Here is a 19,147-nt window from a genome sequence, read left to right as displayed (position 1 = left end):
AGATTTGAGGAGTGGAGCCTGGAGAGGGGGACCTCAGACAGGTACAGTGCCATAGACTCCACCCTCCAAACCAACCATTTGCTCCTGGGGAACTATTGTTGCCAATCTTGGCCCAGCAGCCATCAAACCATTCTCTTCAACCCCCAGCTGTGCAGCTGACCTTCACCTAGGGTTGCCAATCTCCAGGTGGGACCTGGAGATCTCCCGCTGTTACAATTGATTTCCAGATGACATAGATCAGTTCCCCTGGAGAAAATGGCTGCTTTGGATGGTAGACCCTATGACATTATACCTGCTGAGTCCTTCCGCCCCGCCCCCCTGCCCAATGCTGCCCTCCACAGGATCCACCCCCCAAATCTCCAGGTATTTCCCTCCTTAGAGCTGGCAACCCTACTTTCCCCTCAGTGCCTGTTGGTAGGCAACTAAGCTTGGTCCTGTCACCTATTTTGGCCTTTGGGAGAAAACACATTGGGGCCAGTCCTGATAGGGTTGCCAGCTCCAGATAGGAAATTCCTGGAGATTTGAGGGATGGAGCCAGAAGAGGGTGAGGTTTGAGGAGGGGTGGAACCTCAGACAGGTACAATGCCATAGACTCCACCCTCCAAACCAGCAGTTTTGACCTGGGTAACAATTGTTGCCAATCTACAGGTGAGGGCTAGAGATCACTCAAAATTACAACTGCTCTTCAGGTAGCAGAGATCAGTTCCTCTGGAGAAAACAGTGAACTCTGTCATTATACCCTGCTGAGGTCACCGCAGCAAACTGACACTGTTTGCCCGAAGCCAGAGTACTCTCCCAGAGCCTCTTTCTAGATCTCGTTGTATTTATTTCCACAACGGGCCTTATTCCTAGTTAAACAATAATACGATAATACATACAACAACCGATAGTACACACAGTATACAATTCACAGTCTTTCCCTTTATTAAAGCATTCTTCCTGAAGCATTCCATTACAATAAAGCCCTATTAACTTTGCAAAAATGCCCTCTTGAAGAATTCAGGTTTGCAGAGTTTGTGAAATGTCAGGCGAGTGGGAGCCATTCCCTGAGGTGGGGGGCAGAACAGAGAATGCACGGGTACATGCAGTTGTTGCTCTTGCCCATCTGCCGGATGGCACCTGCAAAAGGCCCTAATCAGATGAGTGAAGCTGTCATGGAGAGGCAGTGAAGGGTTTTGTATGTGATAGCCAATAACCTTGAATTGAACCCAGTAACTGATGAGGTGGCCACAGCTCACTGGTAGAGCATCTCCTTGGCATCCAGAATGTCCCAGGTTCAATCCCAGGCATCTGCAGTTTAAAGAACCAGGCAGTAGGTGATGGGAAATATCTCTGCTTGACACCCTGGAGAGCCGTTGCCAGTCTGTAGACAATATCGATGGACTAAGGGCCTGATTCAGTATAAGGCAGCTTCATGTGTATGGGCAGCCAATAGTATGACTGCAGAACGAGGCTAATATGCATGGGCCCGCCTATCTGCTGATAATAACCAAGCTGAGGCATTCCGCACCAACTGGAGTCTCTAAGATGATGGAGGGGAGACCTTAGTATGGTCCATTACAGTAGTCTAGTCTCAGTGTTACCATGGCATGGATTCCAGTGGCCAATAAACAAGCAATAAAGGTGGCAACTATGTGGGGCTGTTATCCAGCAGGGCTTCTTTTCAGCCAGCTTTGCAGAATCCCAAAGGTGTCCATAGGATCAAAAAGGCTGGGGGACCCCTGCTCTCACCACTATGCCCCACTTATTTAAAAATCCATTGGTGCTGTAGCTTTATCTTTTTCCATCTTGAAAAAATAAAGTTAATTTGGATTTTTATTTTTATTTTTTAAAAAAAGATAATTTGTTTGATCAGGTGACTAACAGAACTTGTGTCAGGATCCATGAATTCATATACAGCGCAATTCCAAGAACACTTTCGGGGAGTAAGCTCCATTACATAAAAGGGGACAGGACTGCTTAAGTTTGCTCCCTTACTCCAGTAGCAGGCAGAGAAGAACCTTCAACAAAAGTAACTGAACTCCACAGGAGCTGGTTTTTCCTTCAAGAACAGGAGCATTAAAAATCACATAGATGAGTCCTTGTTTCCTTCTGTGAGATGTTTTCTTTGGCTAAGGGTATTTATAACCTGCTCGTGTCCCTTTACGATTCTCCCGGTGGCTAACAAAGCATTAACAAACCCAATTTGACAGCAATGGTATTTTTTTAGCTTGCAACAGTTTCAAACAGGATCCAAAATTGAAAACACAGCAGGCACAGAGAATAACCGAGCCTGCAACTTCCCTCTTTCAACCCAGAGCTTTCTGGAATAAAAATGTCTCCAACTGGAATTCCTGTAGGGACAGCAGCAATCTCACCTCACAGGGGAGGAGGACCAAAGTTTGGGGAGAGTTGCTAAAAAAGCCCTGGCATGGGTCCCAAACCCAATACAGATGTTAGCTGTTGTAGATTTTCCAGGCTGTATGGCCGTGGTCTTGGCACTGAAGGACCTGACGTTTTGCAAGCAGCTGTGACTAGCCTCCTCAGAGGTATAACACAGAAAGATGGAGTACTCTCTGTGTTGATGTGAGAAGAAAAATGGTAGGCAGGTAATTTATATCTACTCAGGAAGGTGGGGTAGGGCTGAGTCATAATCTTGTAGGAGTTCCCCAGGCGGTGACATGTTAATAAAGGAGCTTTCCTGAGGAGGTTCTTTTGCATATGGATTGGCTATTGAAATTCTGATCTTATCTGTAGTGTTGTAAAATGTAGAGCATTTTGTGTTTTTCAGGACTGGAAACCATGCCCTATTTATTTTTAAACTCTCTTCTTTCCTGTTGAAATTGTGTTCAGTGGCTTCCCTGTGTAATCTGACATGGTAATTGGATGTGTTGTCCAGCATTTCAGTGTCTTGGAATAAGATACTGTGTCCTGTCTGAGTTAGGCTATGTTCAGCCACTGCTGTTTTTTCAGGTTGGCCAAGTCTGCAGTGTCTTTCATGTTTGTTTATTCTTCTCTGGATGCTACGTTGTGTGGTCCCAATGTAAACCTGTCCACAACTGCAGGATATGTGGTATACTCCTGCAGAAGTGTGGGGGTCTCTTCTATCTTTTGCCTTCACCAACGCAGATGGTTTCTGTAGGAAGGTATACCTCATGTTGTAGGGTATGCTAAGTACTGGATAGAGATGTCTTCTTTGAAGAATTTAGTGTGACCCAAAAGCTTACCTATTAGCTTACAAACTCCAATGAAAGCTAACAAAATTTTGAACTTCTGTCATGAACATATACTGTTCCCTTGGTCCCTCAAATTCAGTATCATCTACTCAGACTGGCAGCACCTCTCCAGGGTCTTAGGCAGAGGTCTTTCACATCACCTACTACCTATTTTAACTGGAAATGACAGGGGATTGAACTGGGGACCTTCTGCATGCCAAGCAGATTTTCTGTTGCTGAACCACAGCACCTCACCTTAGGAACCACTTCTTATAATCTACTCTTATTGAAACTGACAGAGTCTACATTCATGACCCCAGTTTCAGAAGAGTTAGTGTGTGTGTGCAGTTACCCAAGATAACAATCTAAATAAAGTGGTCATTACTATAATTAGCTAAGCCAAACTACAGAAATACCCAGTTGTGAACAGTCTCTGTACTCTTTTAGATTATATTTGAATCTTACATAATTACATTTCAATCAGTGGAATAGGATGGGATTCAGTGGAAGAGCCTCTGGTTTGTGTTCAGAAGATCTCAGGTTCAATCCCCAGCAAATCCCCATTTAAAAGGACCAGGCAGTGGTGGTGTGAAAGACCTCAGCCTGAAACCCTGGAGAGATGGTAAGTGGTGTGAAAGACCTCAGCTTGAGGCCCTGGAGAGATGCAGGAGCTATGGCTTAGTGGTAAAGCATCTTCTTGGGATGCAGAAGGTCCCAGGTGCAATCCCTGGCATCTCCACTTAAAAGCATCAGGTCATAGGTGATGTGAAAGACCTCTGCCTGAGACCCTGGAGAGCCACTGCCAGTCATATAAACACAGAGCTGGAAGGGATTCCAAGGGTCATCTAGTCCAACCCCCTGCACAATGTAGGAAATTCACAGCTACACTGCCCCACTCCTCCAGTGACCCCTGCTCTATGCCTAGAGGGAAGTAAACCTCCAGGATCCCTGGGCCAATCCGGTCTGGAGGAAAATTCCTTCCTGGCCCCAAAATGGCAATCGGCATTACCCTGGGCACCTAAGAAAGGGCCACAAGAGCCAACTCTGACTCATCTCTTCCTGCCCTCTCTCTCATGAACTATCTAAATTCATAGTGAGTCACGGAATCAGCATTGCTGTCGGATGGCCATCTAGCCTCTGCTTAAAAACCTCCAAAGAAGGAGATCCCACCACCTCCTGAGGAAGCACTGAGGAACTGTTCTGTCAGGAAGCTCTTCCTAATGTTTAGCCAAAAACTCCTTTGATTTAATTTCAACCCGTTTATTCTGTTCTGAACTTCTGGGGTAACTCCATCCTCTATATGACAGCCCTTTAAATACTTGAAGTTGGCTAACGTATCACCTCTCAATCATTTCTTCTCCAGGCTAAAGACACCCAGCTCCTTCAACCTTTCCTCATACAGCTTGGTCTTCAGACCTCCCCCCATCTTAGTGGCCCTCCTCTGGACACGTCTGAGTTGGAAATACTGACCTTGATGGACCGAGGGTCTGATTCAGTATAAGGCATCTGATGAAGTGGAATCCAGTCCATGAAACCCAGTGCTGGAACAGAGTCGGTCTTTAAGGCGCCACTAGACTTCTATTTATTTGTGAAGCCACCAACTGCCAAAGGTACACCTCTGGAATTATTCCCTTCTTGGTGTACATCACTTAAAAATTTTATCTAGACCACAATGACCCAGAGCTGAATATTGCACAGTATCAGTCAATTGCCATTCAATTGGCCTGTCCACAGAGGAAAATCCAGATGCGAACGATTGCTCTAGCACAATATCCAAGCATGTGTGAATGCACCCCCTGAGAGTATAGTTTCCTAGCAGCGATAAAATGCAGTTAACTGATTCCCCAGCCTGGAATGCCAAGTGACATCATGAGAACTTGGCTGCAAGGGAGATAAAGTGGCAGGATGCATTTATCTTGAACAAAAGCTGCCGGCTCCCCCCTCCCCTTCAATTCACAGCCAGCCATTCTGCACCACAAAAGTGTTTCCACAACCCCCAACTGGCTGGGAAAAACACACACTCTTTTTCAAATCTTGTTCATTTTTATTTTTTACCGGTGTGTATGTCTTGACCTTGATAGCCCAGGCTAGCTCAATCTCATCAGATCTCAGAAGCCAAGCAGAGTCAGCCCTGGTTAATATTTGGATGGAGAGACCACCAAGGAAGTCTGGGGTTGCTACGCAGAGGCAGGCAATGGCAAATCACCTCTACTTGTCTCTTGCCTTGAAACCCCTACAGGGTCACCATAAGTCAGCTGTGACCTGACGGCAATATATATAAGCATATAAACACACATCAATCGGCAACATGTATATGTAAACATATACACACACCTATACAGAGGCTAGTCCACTTCACAAGCTACAGTGAATGCAAATCCTGCATGTACATATGCACACCTGTTTGTAAGAAAAAAAATAAAGTAGAAGAAGAAGAGATTGGTTTTATACCCCACCCTTCACTACCTGAAGGTTTCTCAGAGTAGTTTACAATCTCCTTTCCCTTCCCCTCCCCACAACAGACACCCTGTGAGGTAGGTGGAGCTGAGAGAGCTCTCTCAAGAACTGCTTGTGAGAGAACAGCTCTGAGAGAGCTTGTGACTGACCCAAGGTCACACCAGCAGCTGCATGTGGCTGCTGTGAAATCAAACCTGGTTCTCCCAGATTAGAGTCCTCACTTCTAACCATTACACCAAACTGACTCCCACGTGGACTCTACAAATGAAACCAAGGGACAATACCTGGATAAATGGGGGGGGGGGCAGTGTTAAACCACACAAATGTAACAACCTATGTATATAAAAAAAATCAACTGTATCCTGTACTAGAGCTACCAGCCTCTGAAATGTCTGGAATCCACCCAGATTTACAGTTTATCTCCAGACTACAGCAATCATCTCCTGGAGAGAAACAGCACCTTCAAGAAGTGGCATTGGCAATTAAGAGCAGCAGACTCTAATCTTGAGAGCAGGGTTCGATTCCTCACTCCTCCACTTGAAGACTTTGGGCCAGTCACAGTTCTCTCAGCCCAAAAAATAAACCTAGCTCACCACAAAAAAAAGTGCTATTCAGGCTGCCAGACAATCTTCAGATCTCCTGGCTATATTACACCCCCCCACACACCATACTGCATCCCTACAGAGTTTCCCCTCACCAAGTCCCCCCAGGTACTAACACCCAAATCTCCACGAATCTCTGGAGCCAGAGTTGGCAGCGTTACACTGTACACCGACGTAGGTCAACCACATACAGATTCCAAGGCAAGAGATGCTCAGAGGTGATTTGCCATTGCCTACCTACATCTAGCGACCCTGGACTTCCTTGGTGGTCGCCCATCCAAGTATATCAGGGCCAATGACCCTGCCTAGCTTCCGAGATCTTACTTGATAGGGCTAACCTGGGCTAGCCAGGTCAAGACACTTACAAAGAAACAACAAGGCTGCAATCGGACACATGAAACAATCCACTTTCAATACACTTCCCAACTGGAGTTCATTATGTGAACTGGCAAAATCCAAACCAAAAGTGCATTGAAAGTGGATTATTTCGTGTGCGCGATTGCAGGCCAAGAGTGTTTATTATTCTGCCATCAGAAAGGAGGGCCAACTACAAAGAACCTGTGCTTTCCCAGTTGCAGCTTGCGGAGACACACCCCAGCGGCCAAAGAGTTGCCTGTAAACCGAAGAAGAGGGGAAAACCAACAACAACCTGCAGCCTTTGCGCAAGAGATGCGCTCCTTTTGTCATCTCCCCTCCCTGATGCGCCAAGTCCCCATGACGTCACCAGACCCTCCAAGGTGGGGCCGCCGCGAATTGCACCGTCCCGGTTAATGAACGCCCAGCCCACAGGACGCGCAGAGCCTTCGAGGGAGAGCCCTCCCGCTTTCCCCGCCCCCTTTGCACCTGCGCGCTTCCCCGCAGCCTCCACCCCTCCTGGCCAACCAGGTGTGCCGCGCCCAGGCGGGCTAGTCCAGTCAGGGCTGGGTGGGCGTAGCTCTCGGGCTCGAGTGTTGGCGGAAAGAACCGAAGGGGGGGGGGAGAAGGCGGAAGGTGCCGAGCAACCCCGAGCAGCCTCGGCAAGAAGCCAGCCAGCCAGCCAGCCAGCCCCGGGAGAGGCGGAAAGGAGCCAACTTTTGTAGCCTTCTTTTCCGCGAAGTCCGGCGGAGTTGGGGAGGCGGCGGCCTTGGCAGCATCATGGGAGCGTGTTTGGGAGTCTGCTCTTTGCTCAGCTGCGTGAGTGGCCGCTGGTGAAGCGCCGGAGGGGTGGGAATAGGTGCTGGGGCTCAGGGCGGCGGCGGGGGGGTGTCTTTCCAGCGTCTCTTGTGTTGAGGGGGGGCGCGGATAGCTCTCCTCTTCCCCCGGTCCGCCTTTGTCATTGCTCTTTAAGAGCTGGACCGCAGCCTTGTGTGGGGGTGGTGGGGCGGGGGAGGCTCCGGGGCGGAGGGACCCCAAGTGTATTCTGCTCAAGCGTTACTTCGACCCCCTTTTCCTTTTAATCGCTCACCTTCACGCAGTCCCTGTCTCTCCTTCTCCAGCCCTGTTTGGGTTTTCTTTTTACTCTGGAGAAGGCCAGCACTTTTTTAAAAAAAGCTTCTTTGGAAAGCGCTGCTTCAAATGACTTGGCTAGTCTGTTATTGAGGGAACGGGACCCGCAGCTCCTTTACTGTACGGAACAGTTCCTTTTAAAGAGAACTAAAGAAGCCCCGGGAAAAAATAGAGGTGGAGAAACAAGAGGTGACCGTGCACAATTTCTACAAGTTATTTAAAATGGTTTTTAATCTGGTTTTTCCCAAATGCTCCAAAGAAAGAAAAGTAGCATGAACACTGATTCTGTATATGTAATAAATGTAGGCTAGGAAAGAAAACTATTATAGGTTAGTGTACCCATCTATTGTTTCTTCTCCTCTGCAAAGCAGGAACATTTTGACATTACATATCGTAAATGGAAATAAGAATATCTCACTGGTAGTTGTGGTGTTGCGTATGTGCCAACTCCTCTGTGCAACATTGCCATGCCTTCTCTGCCCGTCCATTTCCTGAAAGGTAAAACCGGGGGCTGGAGGAGAAGGGACAGGGTTGGCCACATGCGCTGGGCCTCAATACCCTGGCTGCCTTGAAATGTTACAGGTAACAGCCTGGAAGTGTTTGGAGAACTTTTGACCTTGTTTCCAAATTGGGGCTGCTGTAGGGAATCAGAATAGTTAAAAAAAACCCCAGTCTTTAAAAAAAATAGTGTGGTATGAGACTGATCTTTGTTGTACTTTGGAGCATTTTGCCTTTTATGCAACTGTTTGCACACAAATAGCAAGTTACTCTTTAGCAAGTTGTGGTTTCAGCTTTGAAATAACAGTCACGGTGCTGCTTGGAAAGCGGGGCCAAAGAATCCTGGCTTGTCCTGAGTTTGTGGATAAATTTCTTCGAGTCATGGTCCTCTTTTGTAATTCATTTTTTCTCTACTGAAGTATTTCTAAAATTAAAGGGCAAAACTTCCACACCCTCCTTGGACAACTAAAACTGTGGGCTTAAGGTTAGAGAAGAAGGAAGTGAAGGTAAACCATGCGTCAGACATACACCCTTTCTTGGAGTTCTGACCAAATACCAGTAAATCTTGTTACAGGGTCAGCTCTGAGTGTTGCTTTTTCTTGGGCTGCCGGGTCTGAGAGTCCTTCTGTCCATGTATCGGTGTGTGCTTTCTGTCCATGTATCAGATCAGTGCTTTCTAGTTCCAGTAAGATCAGGCATGCAGAAAATATTCTTTCCCTTTAATACCCATCATTGTTTACTTTTGGGGAGCAAGTGTAATTTTCCCACAGAATGTTTTAAGCTGTATAACGTCACATCCCGTTGGCCTCTAAGGTGGACTGGAATCTAGCACACCTTGGTCTGTTGACTTGTGGAACTCAGTTCCATGAGATGTGAGTAGATGGATGTGCAAGGTGAAAAACCCACCTATCACTGGCTATGATTCTGGATGGAGTGATCTAGTCCGGATCTGTTTGCCTGGTGCTGGACAGCAGTTAGCGGGCAAGGGTCCTGGCTTGTGGGCATCTGGTTAGCCACTGTTGAGCGAAATGAACAATTAGTTTGATTCTGGAGGACAGCTCTTACATTCTAATCTTCATTCTTACATATGCTTGGACGTAAGTCCCATTAACCTTAATGGGACTTGTACTGAGCTAATGCCTGTTTTACTTGGAAGTCTCCATGGATGAAGGTCATGGACTACTGCTGTGTAGCCAAATCCTAGCCATGTCTACTCATCAGGAGGTCCTGCTGAGTGCTCTTGGGCCTTGCATCATAGGCTGCAAGTGCCCCTGAATTGTGACAGGAAATATGCACAGGATCTCAGCCTCAGTCAGATGACGTAGGGAAGAGGAGTCATCTTGTAATGCAGAGGAACTTGTATAGCCTCTGTAACAATCAACTCTTTTGCAACACTAGAACTATGCAGCATAAAAGGGTGTGTACCATATTTTCCTGAGTTGGTCATAAGGATTTCAGTACTAATTCATCCATTAACATGGAAGCCCATTAGGTAATGGAAAGGACTCTTCCACACAAGAGGATGCCAGTAATTCTATCATGTGGTGTGCTTTTTAATGAATTGAGGAGGCTAAGGATGGTTTTGGAAAAAGGGTAATGGACCAGATACAGAACTTTAATGTAACCACCAACACTTAATATTTGGCCCTAGGCAATGGATCATGAATTGGAGGGTTTGCAACTGAAAAAAGCATAACAATCAACATGCATCATAAAATCATGATAGGGAATTTTTATTTTCCCAATAAGATGGCCTTTATGCTCTCAGATGAGGACCCCTTCATCTCTTCAAGACTGGCTGTCTTTGCCTTGGCTGCGAGAAAAGTTAGAGCAAAGAAATCAAATAGTGCCATTGCAACTAAGTGAGTGTTCTTAAAAGGTCTTATCAGATTTAAATATTATAGGCTGAGGTAGTTTTAACAGGTTTTATATGTTTTATACGGGTTAATTTTTTTTAATCATATGTTATGCACAAACTCTCTGGGAGTGATATTGTGAAGGCCTATGGCCACATACAATAAACTGATTCTGATAAGAGATTCTATTTTATTTTCCTCTTGCATCCCCTCCCCACTGGGCATTCATCTCTTTAAGTTACAGAGATTGGTGTTGCTGTTTTTTAGGGAGTTAACCCCCCCCATGCATTTATTTTAGGTTTTAGATTTTCCTGCAAACCTTGAGGTTCATAGAAAATCCCCCATGCCTCTCCCTGGCCCCATTGTGTAGATTTTTTTGATCCACACTCCAGGGCTCAGTTCAGTATTGGCTATGATAAATGATAAAACCTGGTGCAGAGGACCCGGTGAGACTCTGGCAAAGCAGACAGCAGTCTGACAGTGCTGATCTTGATGGAGCAAAGACTTGGTAGGAGGTAGCTTCGTGTGTACTGGTGGGGGTGGAAAGTGCTGTCAAGCTGACTTAGGGGTTTCAAGGCAGGAGGCATTCAGAGGTGGCATCAGGTCTGTAGCTATGGCGGGGCTATTTGGGGCTCTGCCCCCTTCCTTAAAGTGCTGGCCTCATAAGATTTCCTTCCTAAAATGTTTTAAAAATTATTTTAAAAACATTTAAAAATGTGTTTTAAAAGGCATGCACTCCTGCGTCTTGCAGCAGCCAAACAGACCCGACCTTGGGACTTGGCTCAGCCTCGGACTGGCGTGGCTTGGCTCAGCTGTAATTGACAAGACAGTGAGGCCCCGTCCACGACAAATAATGGCAGCCCCACCAGAAAAAAATTTGCCTTGCAAACCATGAAATCCTGGCTATGGGCAGGCATTGCATACAGGGCCGGCTCCAGGTTTTTTTGTACACTAGGCGAGGCTACCATCTGGCGCCCACCAATTTTCTGGTCCCCCCCCCGGTGTGCCCCCCAACCCAAAAGGACAGCCCCAAGAAAGAAGAAGAAGGAAGAAGGGAACGGGCACTGCTGGGGGTGGCCTCAGCCCGGCTGCTTGCTTGCTTTCCTCCTGGGAAGGGCGCCAACTGAGCCCCCCCTTCCCATGCTGGGGGCGGCCGTTGCAGTTGACCAGGATGATGGCCAGCATGTAGTCCTTGCCCAACATGGCCTCGGCGGGCACACGGCAGCCAGCGAGCGAGCGTGGGATGCAGCAGGGGGGCTCTGCTGCCTGAGGCTGGCACCAGAGTGCGGAACGGGGCAGAGCCACACAGGAAGGAGGGCGGAGCCTGGCAGGGGGCCCGCTGGAGACTGGAGCAGCATGGAGTCCCTGGAGGAGCGCGCCTGGAAGCCAGTCTCCGTCGCTGCCATGCAGAGTCGCAGCAGTGTCGCCTCAGCCCACCCTGTTTAGGCAAGGGAGGGGAGGGGCAGCCCTGATTGCATACCTCTGCATAGAGACCATTGAGCCAGTTTGGTGTAGTGGTTAGGAGCATGGACCGGGTTTGATTCCCCACTCCGCCACATGCAGCCACTGGCGTTACCTTGGGTGAGTCACAAATTCTCTCAGAGCTGTTCTCTCAATAGCAGTTCTTAGGAGAGCTCTCTCAGCCCCACCTACCTCACAGGCAATGTTCCCTCTAAGCTATAGAGTCCTGTGAGCCAAAATTCTACTTTGTGAGCTACTGGCATTAAAGTTGTGAGCAGGTGATTTGGCTACTGCATAGATTAGTGTGTTCTGGAGCCCTCCTTCCTGAGCCAAGACAAAAATGTGTGAGCCGGAGGCTGAAAAACTGTGAGCTAGCTCACACTAACTCAGTTTAGAGGGAACACTGCTCACAGGGTATCTATTGTGGGGAGAGGAAGGGAAAGGAGATTGTAAGTCACTCTGAGACTCCTTCTGGTAGTGAAGGGCGGGGTACAAATCCAATCTCTTTGTTGTCTTCTTGGTGGTTTCCCACCCAAGTATTAACCAGGGCTGACCTTGCTTAGTGTCTGCAATCTGATGAGATCAGGCTAGCCTGGGGCATTCAGGTGATGTGTACTAGCCTTCCTTAAGTTACAAGATTGTTGACAGAGGCCCAGTTTACACATGCAGCAGGATCGAGTGGTAGAGCTGTCTCTTGACCCATTTCAGTGCTGCAGGGAGCCATGTGTATGTTGGTTCTCTACTTCACACAAGGAAGGCTGTTGAGTGTGGGTGGGCGTAACACTGCAAATCTGTCGTTTGAAGCCCAGCCAAAGCTTTCTCTCCCTCCTGGTGCAGGCAGATGTTGGTTCTGAGATAATGGATAGATAATGGTTTGAAACACTTAGGGAAAGTGCTTTGAAAAATAACGGTTTACTTTTTTCTTGGGAATAAGCATCGATTTCTTGCTTTGAGACCTCTTGAAATGAAGTTTCATTTTGGGGAGCAAGAATTGTATATGTTTGCGTGTGCAACACTTACACCCCTTCTTCCCTAAAGGTCAGTTTGCACTCAGTTCCTCTTGATGACCGTATTTGGGAAACAAAAATATCGCTGGCATAAGTTTTGATCATATCTTTTAAGTAGTTGTCTTTGAGCAGGAAATGCAATAGCTTTTTGAAAAATGAAAGTTGAAAATCTGAGGACTTCACCTATTGTATCCTAGTTTCTTATGGTATCTGAACGCCTTCCGTCTCCCATCTGAGTCTTCCTGCACATTAAGATAACCCTAGGAGGCTTTTCTCTGGGTGTTTCCAGCCTGGGTGTATTGTTACCAGAACCAGAGCCTTTTCTGTGGGGCCACCCACAGAAAAGGCCTTGGTTTTGGAGAGTGGTTTGTTTTTAAAAAAAGTTTAGTTGCCCTCATGTCCTGCTCCTTGCTCTACTTCTGGGTTGATACATGATGCAGAATCTCTAATGTGGTCAGTTCTTATTCTAATTGTTACACAAACCTTTTTTATTATTTGTTATAATTTGTGCGTCACCTTGGATGTCTCTACTCTGAAGGAAGATATAAACATCTTAAACTTAATAGCTGGGGAAAAAATGAGTCCAGTGGCACCTTTAAGACCAGCAAAGTTTTATTCAAGGTATCTGCTTTCGTGTGCAAGCACACTTCTTCAAATACATTGAAATGGAAGCTTCTAGTCCCTACCTATAGGTACAGGGTGAGCAGCAAATTTATTTTGACCTATGCATTGTCTACCCTCTGCCTATATGTATGGACTGGTAGCTTCCATTTTAATGTCTCTAAAGAAGTGTGCATGTGCATGAAAGCTGATACCTTGAATAAAACTTTGTTGGTCTTAAAGGTGCCACTGGACTCAAACTTTGTTCTGTTGCTTCAGACCAACACGGCTACCCACCTGAATCTATCTCAATAGCTGGAATCTTGCATGGTTTGTCCTCTGGAACTATGGCTTTTAGCTTTTGCTTATTACCAAGCTGGCTGAGAATCTGTGAAACATCAGTTTATGTGATCTCAGTTCATTCTCTAGAGCCTCCAGCATGAAAGCCAGGAATGGGATTGTAACATGGGGTGGAACTTCAGAAACTGAGCAAAACCTTTATTGGTTATTCCTGTGGGGTCCTCCAATGAGCTCCCAATGGCTGTTCACCTTTGTTCTTTCTGTGCCAGGTGTCATGCCTCTGCGGCTCAGCCCCTTGCCTCTTATGTGGCTGCTGCCCTTCTACAAAGAACTCCACCATAACCCGGCTGTGTTTCACCTTGTTCCTGTTCCTGGGCACCTTGGTCTCGATTATCATGATCATTCCTGGAGTAGAGGCTGAACTCCACAAGGTAACTAATATCTTACTCATTTTCCCACATCCCCAACAAGCAAGAAATCCCAGAAGAAACTGGATGAAATAGGCCATGTCTATTTATAGAACTTCCGCCTAATCCAGCTTCACTTTGGTAATGCAAGGGGTGGGGAAGGACTTGACCCTGAGGAAGCTTCATGTACCTACTGTCTTGTTTCAGTGGACTCTAGTCACTGTACATGCAATGTTAGCATGCCAGAAATCCATAACATAGCATTGCACTGGCATTCTAATGTTGCATGTATAATTAGATTGTTCCCCTAGTGGCTTAGTAGAGGCAACATCAAGGAATGACCCTGACTTGTAAGCCCTGTTCGTTGGTCCTTCAGGGCAACTGGTTGGCCACAGTGTAAGAAGGGTTGATGGATTAGCAGGCAGGTCTGTTCCTGTGAGTTTAAATGAGACACTGGGGGCATGCAAGATTGCATGGGGAGGTTCGTCTGTCCTGGCGACATCCTGTGTAAGTTACACCACTGTTAACTTCTGGGAGTGTGAATTCAGCTTTGCCAAATTGAAAAAATACCCGAAAAATACCTTATCAGTATTTTTTGGGTATTTGTTAAACCGAATCGGATTCCCTAATCTGATTCAGCCGGCCAATAAGGTGCTCCCAAATAAAAGCTGATATTTTATACCAATATAATATACCGATATTTTTCAGGCTTGGTTTTTTTTTCGTGCACACCCCTTTTAACTTCTAGGGGTGGGTGAAGTCTGACTTGTTCATCAGTGCTGTTGAACACTTAAGAAAGAAGCAAGCAATATCTAAGGGCCGTCTTGATGTTGTTTATCGATCTTCCAGCTTCCTGGGTTCTGTGAAGGAGGCGCTTCGATTCTGGGCACAGATGGGAAAGTCAACTGCAAATCCTTCCTGGGTCATAAATCTGTGTACCGCATGTGCTTTGCAACAGCAGCTTTCTTCTTCCTGTTTGCCTTGATGATGATCTGTGTACGGAGCAGCAAAGATCCACGGGCATCGATACAGAACGGGTGAGGTGGCTAGTCCTGAGGGCACCCTATTTTAGGCACTCTGTGTGAATCCAAAGGGTTCGTGTCCCTTTAGAAGGAAGGGATGGGAATAATTAATAATCATCATCATTTGGCAGTGGGTGCAGTATTTGTTTGTTTTTGTTTTCTTTATATTCTGCCCTCCCTGCAAGCAGACTCAGGGCAGGTTACACAAGTGAACTCAATAAATGTAGTGACTGTAATATACAATAAAATAGAATACGACAGAATTAAAAGAATCTAAGAACAGTCTAGCCAGGAGATCTAAAGACTATCTGGCAGCATGAAACTCTCTTTTTTTTGTGACAAGCTAGGTTGGTTGTTGTTGTTGTTTTGGCTGAGAGAACTGTGACTGACCCATGGACACCCAGCTGGCTTCCTGTGGAGAAGTGGGGAATCAAACACAGTTCTCCAGATTAGAGTCTGCTGCCCTTAACCACTACACCAAATTGGCTCTCTACATTACACTACGCCAAACTGGGAACAAAAGGAAGATGCAGACATCCCTAAAAGAGTCAGTCAGGACTATCAAGAACTAACATGGTCCTACCAGAATTCTCTCTGGTAGTACCTCAGTCCCAAACCCAACTCGAGCATCATGTGAAAATAAATCAACATGACTTGCCCAACTCCATGGACCCCATGGTGACTGCCACCCTTGAGTTTTGTCCCTGTCACTCCCTTATCAATGCCCACAGTCAAAGTGTCTTCTGGACCCTCTTTCTTCTCTACAGACCAATTGGTATTGGGTGAATGCAGTACTGATCCAGCTGCAGGCACACCAGGGACCACTTGCATCCTATGCAGCATGAACTGAGCTGTGATATGTAAATGGCAACTTTCCTGCTTCTTTCTGCTTGTGCTTCTGAGGTTCAGCTGTCATATGTACTTAAGAGCCCTGCTGGATCACACCAGTGATCTGTCTAGTCCGGTATCTTGGAGTGCTGTAAGTCGTGTCAAAGAAAAGTAACATTCCCGAGCTATTCCTGCTGGCAAACTCTGGATAGTGTTTGAGTTTCAGCAGTTTGAGGAGCTGCGGTCTAACTTTCTGCTCTGCACAGTCTGTAGAGCCAGGCCACTGATGTATTGCTTCAGCTGCAAAACCTGAAGGCTGATCTCTGCAACCAGGCAACAGCGGGTGTTAGATGTCTTCGTTCCTTTCCGGAAATAGATGCAAATGAGACAGGAATAAATCACCTCTCCAAATAAAATCCTTGTCTAACTTTTGGCAGCAGCAGCTTTTCCTCCCTGACCAAGCTTTCTTTTTTTCTCTGAGTGTGCCGGAGAAAGACTGCAAGGCTCTCATTGGCCCTTGATGTTCTTGGGCATTAGAAATGCAAAGATGCTCAGGGCCGCCCTGGCTTGGGTTCAGCTATGCTGCCAGCTGTCACTTGAAGGACTCATTCTGATGTTGATGCAAAGAAGCAGTGGTTCTTTGATGTTTCCATGTGGCTGTCTTAAGGCAACATGATGTTTAGCATTGGTGTAGCTTTATGTTTGTTTGTTTGTGTGTGAGTGCATATGTATATATATTGTGCACTTCTACCTTCCCTTTCCTCCATGAAGATCAAGGAAGCATACAGGATTCCCTCCCTTCCTTTGCTTTATCCTCATAACAGCCCTGTAAGGTTGGTTAGGGTGAGAGTGTGAGTGACTGGCCCAAGGTTACCCTGTCGGTTTTATATGGCAGAGTTGGGGTTTGTTCCCAGATCTCACCAGTCCTAATCAGGTGCTCTGACTACTACACCATGCTGGTTCCCAGTGACCCACTCTTGCATGGACCCTATAAGGTAGGCAAGGAGCGCTGTCTCCCTTTTGCTGTTCAGAGGGTAAGGTTGTGAGCGAGTTGGCTCGCCAAAGGCCGTCTCATGTGCTCAGAGGCAATGTCTGAACTGGAGAATGACCTTTTCTCTTCTTGTCAACTCCAGGTTCTGGTTCTTCAAGTTTCTGATCCTGATTGGAATAACCGTGGGGGCCTTCTACATCCCCGATGGATCGTTCACATCTGGTAAATGAAGCAACATTAAAACTTGTGACTGAGCACTGATACGTGCAATACTGCTGTGATGCCAAGTCATTGTGTTTACCCTTCTGTGTAAAGTAGGGCTGGGTGCTTTCTGCCAGGAAGGAGGGTGGGCTGTTGCCAGACCCGGAAGTCTTTCCTTCTGGCAGTTAATAGCTGTGTCCAGGATCCTCTTTTGCTTCCGGACATTCAATGCATCGTCTTGCAATCTCTTTCCCAGTTTTTTAATGCTTGCGGTAGCAGGAAGGAATTTTGTCCTGGTTCCAAATTGAATGCATCTGTGGGATTTGTATAGTGCTTTCTCATGAGTGGTGGGCCTTGGGCACTTCCTTCTGAAAGGTGAACAAAAAGAGCAGACGGTTAAGTCATTGCCCCTGATACCTGCTGTCGGTTCGTGATTAATTGGTGTCCATTGTCGGTTTGCTGAAGGGCTGGTGGACCCTGTACTGGGTGGATTTGCTGTGAAAAGACTGAAAGGCACCCTCCTAATATGGGGCTGAGCCTCTTGTTCCCTTTAGCTGTGAAGCAATCCCTTCTTGTTAAAGAGTCAGCTACTTTGCCGAGGCTTGATTCTGTATAGCACATGAAGTGTACATATGAAGAAGAGATTGGATTTATACCCTGCCCTTCACTTAGAGTTTCAGAGTGGCTTACAGTCTTCTTTCCCTTCCCCTCCCCACAACTGACACCCTGTGAGGTAGGTGGGGCTGAGAGAGCTCTTTCGAGGACTGCTTGTGAGATAACAGCTCTGAGAGAACTTGTGACTGACCCAAGGTCACCCAGCTGGCTGTATGTGGAGGAGTGGGGAATCAAACCCGGCTCTTCCAGATTAGAGTCTGTGCCCCTAACGACTATACCAAACTGGCCCTTGCTCTGCAGCGCTGCTGTGTGAACTTCAATGAACACATGAAGTTGCCTTAATCAGACCCTTGGCCCATCCAAGTCGGTATTGTCTACTCAGACTGGCAGCTGCTTCCCAGGATCTTAGGCAGAGGTCTTTCACATCACCTACTACCAGATCCTTTAACCAGAGATGCCAGGGATGGAACCTGGGGCCTTCTTTTTGCCAAGCAGATGCTCTGCCACTGAGCCACAGCCCCTCCCCAATTTGTGCACTGCTAGAAGGCTTTTGGTTACTCAGTCCTAGTGAGAAACACTTAATAGCAGTTTCTCCAGTTGAATCTGTAAATGTTTTTATTAAAAATACTTGGTGTCTACATAGCTCGTCCTGGGGTAGGTTGAATCATCCTTCCAGAAGCTGTTCCTGTACAAGTTTGATGAAGGTTCCTTAGGATTCAGACTTCACTCAGTGGAGTAGAAGAGTAGGGGTACGATCCGCACATACCCTTGGTCTTCAAACAAGTAGATCTGAAGAACTGAGGAAAACGATTCCTTTTGTTTTTGATTCCCTAAATGTCTATGGGATATGGCCATAGCTCAGTGGTACAGCACCTGCTTTGCATGCAGAAGGTCCCAAGTTCAGGTTCAGTCTCTGGTGGAAAGGATCACTGGAGAGACCCACTGGCAGTCAGAGAAGACAAGGTTGACCTTGGTAGCCCAAGGATCTGATTTGATAGAAGGCAGAGAGTAGAGATGGGCACGAGCCTCGTCACAAACCTAATTTTATGACAAACATCACCAGTTTGTGGGTAACAAACCAGAGGTTTGTGCCCATCCCTATCCACGACACTCCATGTGATTTCAGAGGTTCTTGGGGTTCATTGTGGGAAGTAGGGGAGAGCAAAAGGGATAGCTGAAATGGCTTGCAAAAGTGGTGAACTTGCTGCTTGGACTTGATGTGCGCGTGGCACCTGCTTGCAAAAGCCATTTAAACTTTAAATGGCTCTTGCAACATTTAAACTTTTAGGTGAACTCGCTGCTTGGAATTCACTTGTGCACAGTGCCTGCTTGCAAAAGCCATTTAAGGAGAACATTCCTTTTAAATGGCTTTTGCAAGATCTTTCCCGCTTTCCATTCTGTTGGCATCGGGAAGCTGCCGCCAGCAGAAAGAGAGGGAACTGAACCTCACGAACCACAAACTGATTTGTTAACTGGGAAGGTTTGTGAAGGTTCATGGTTCGTGAGAACCCACAAATCACGAACCTCCATTTTCCTGGTTCATGCCCATCCCTAGTGGGTATGCAGTAAATTCCACTATGAAGCTGCCTTATACTGGCCTGGTGCACATAACATATCTGTGTT

At 46.7% G+C, this 19,147-nt stretch overlaps 1 protein-coding gene across 1 annotated transcript in view; it reads left to right on the top strand.

Moving 5' to 3' along the window:
- The first annotated feature begins 7,282 nt into the window (after positions 1 to 7,282).
- The window catches only part of SERINC2 (serine incorporator 2), a 36,001-nt gene continuing 24,136 nt past the window's right edge, over positions 7,283 to 19,147 (top strand). Inside the window, exons 1-4 of the mRNA XM_015411695.1 lie at positions 7,283 to 7,426; positions 13,730 to 13,891; positions 14,717 to 14,904; positions 16,851 to 16,930. Coding sequence (XP_015267181.1) covers positions 7,388 to 7,426; positions 13,730 to 13,891; positions 14,717 to 14,904; positions 16,851 to 16,930 — 469 coding nt within the window. The 5' untranslated portion in view covers positions 7,283 to 7,387. The remainder of the gene's footprint in view (positions 7,427 to 13,729; positions 13,892 to 14,716; positions 14,905 to 16,850; positions 16,931 to 19,147) is intronic.

The sequence above is a fragment of the Gekko japonicus genome, unplaced genomic scaffold, assembly GCF_001447785.1.
Source record: "Gekko japonicus isolate JY-2015 unplaced genomic scaffold, Gekko_japonicus_V1.1 scaffold112, whole genome shotgun sequence".
Classification (NCBI taxonomy): domain Eukaryota; kingdom Metazoa; phylum Chordata; class Lepidosauria; order Squamata; family Gekkonidae; genus Gekko; species Gekko japonicus.
Note: the sequence above shows the minus strand (reverse complement) of the source record. Positions and strands in the feature narration are given on the sequence as shown.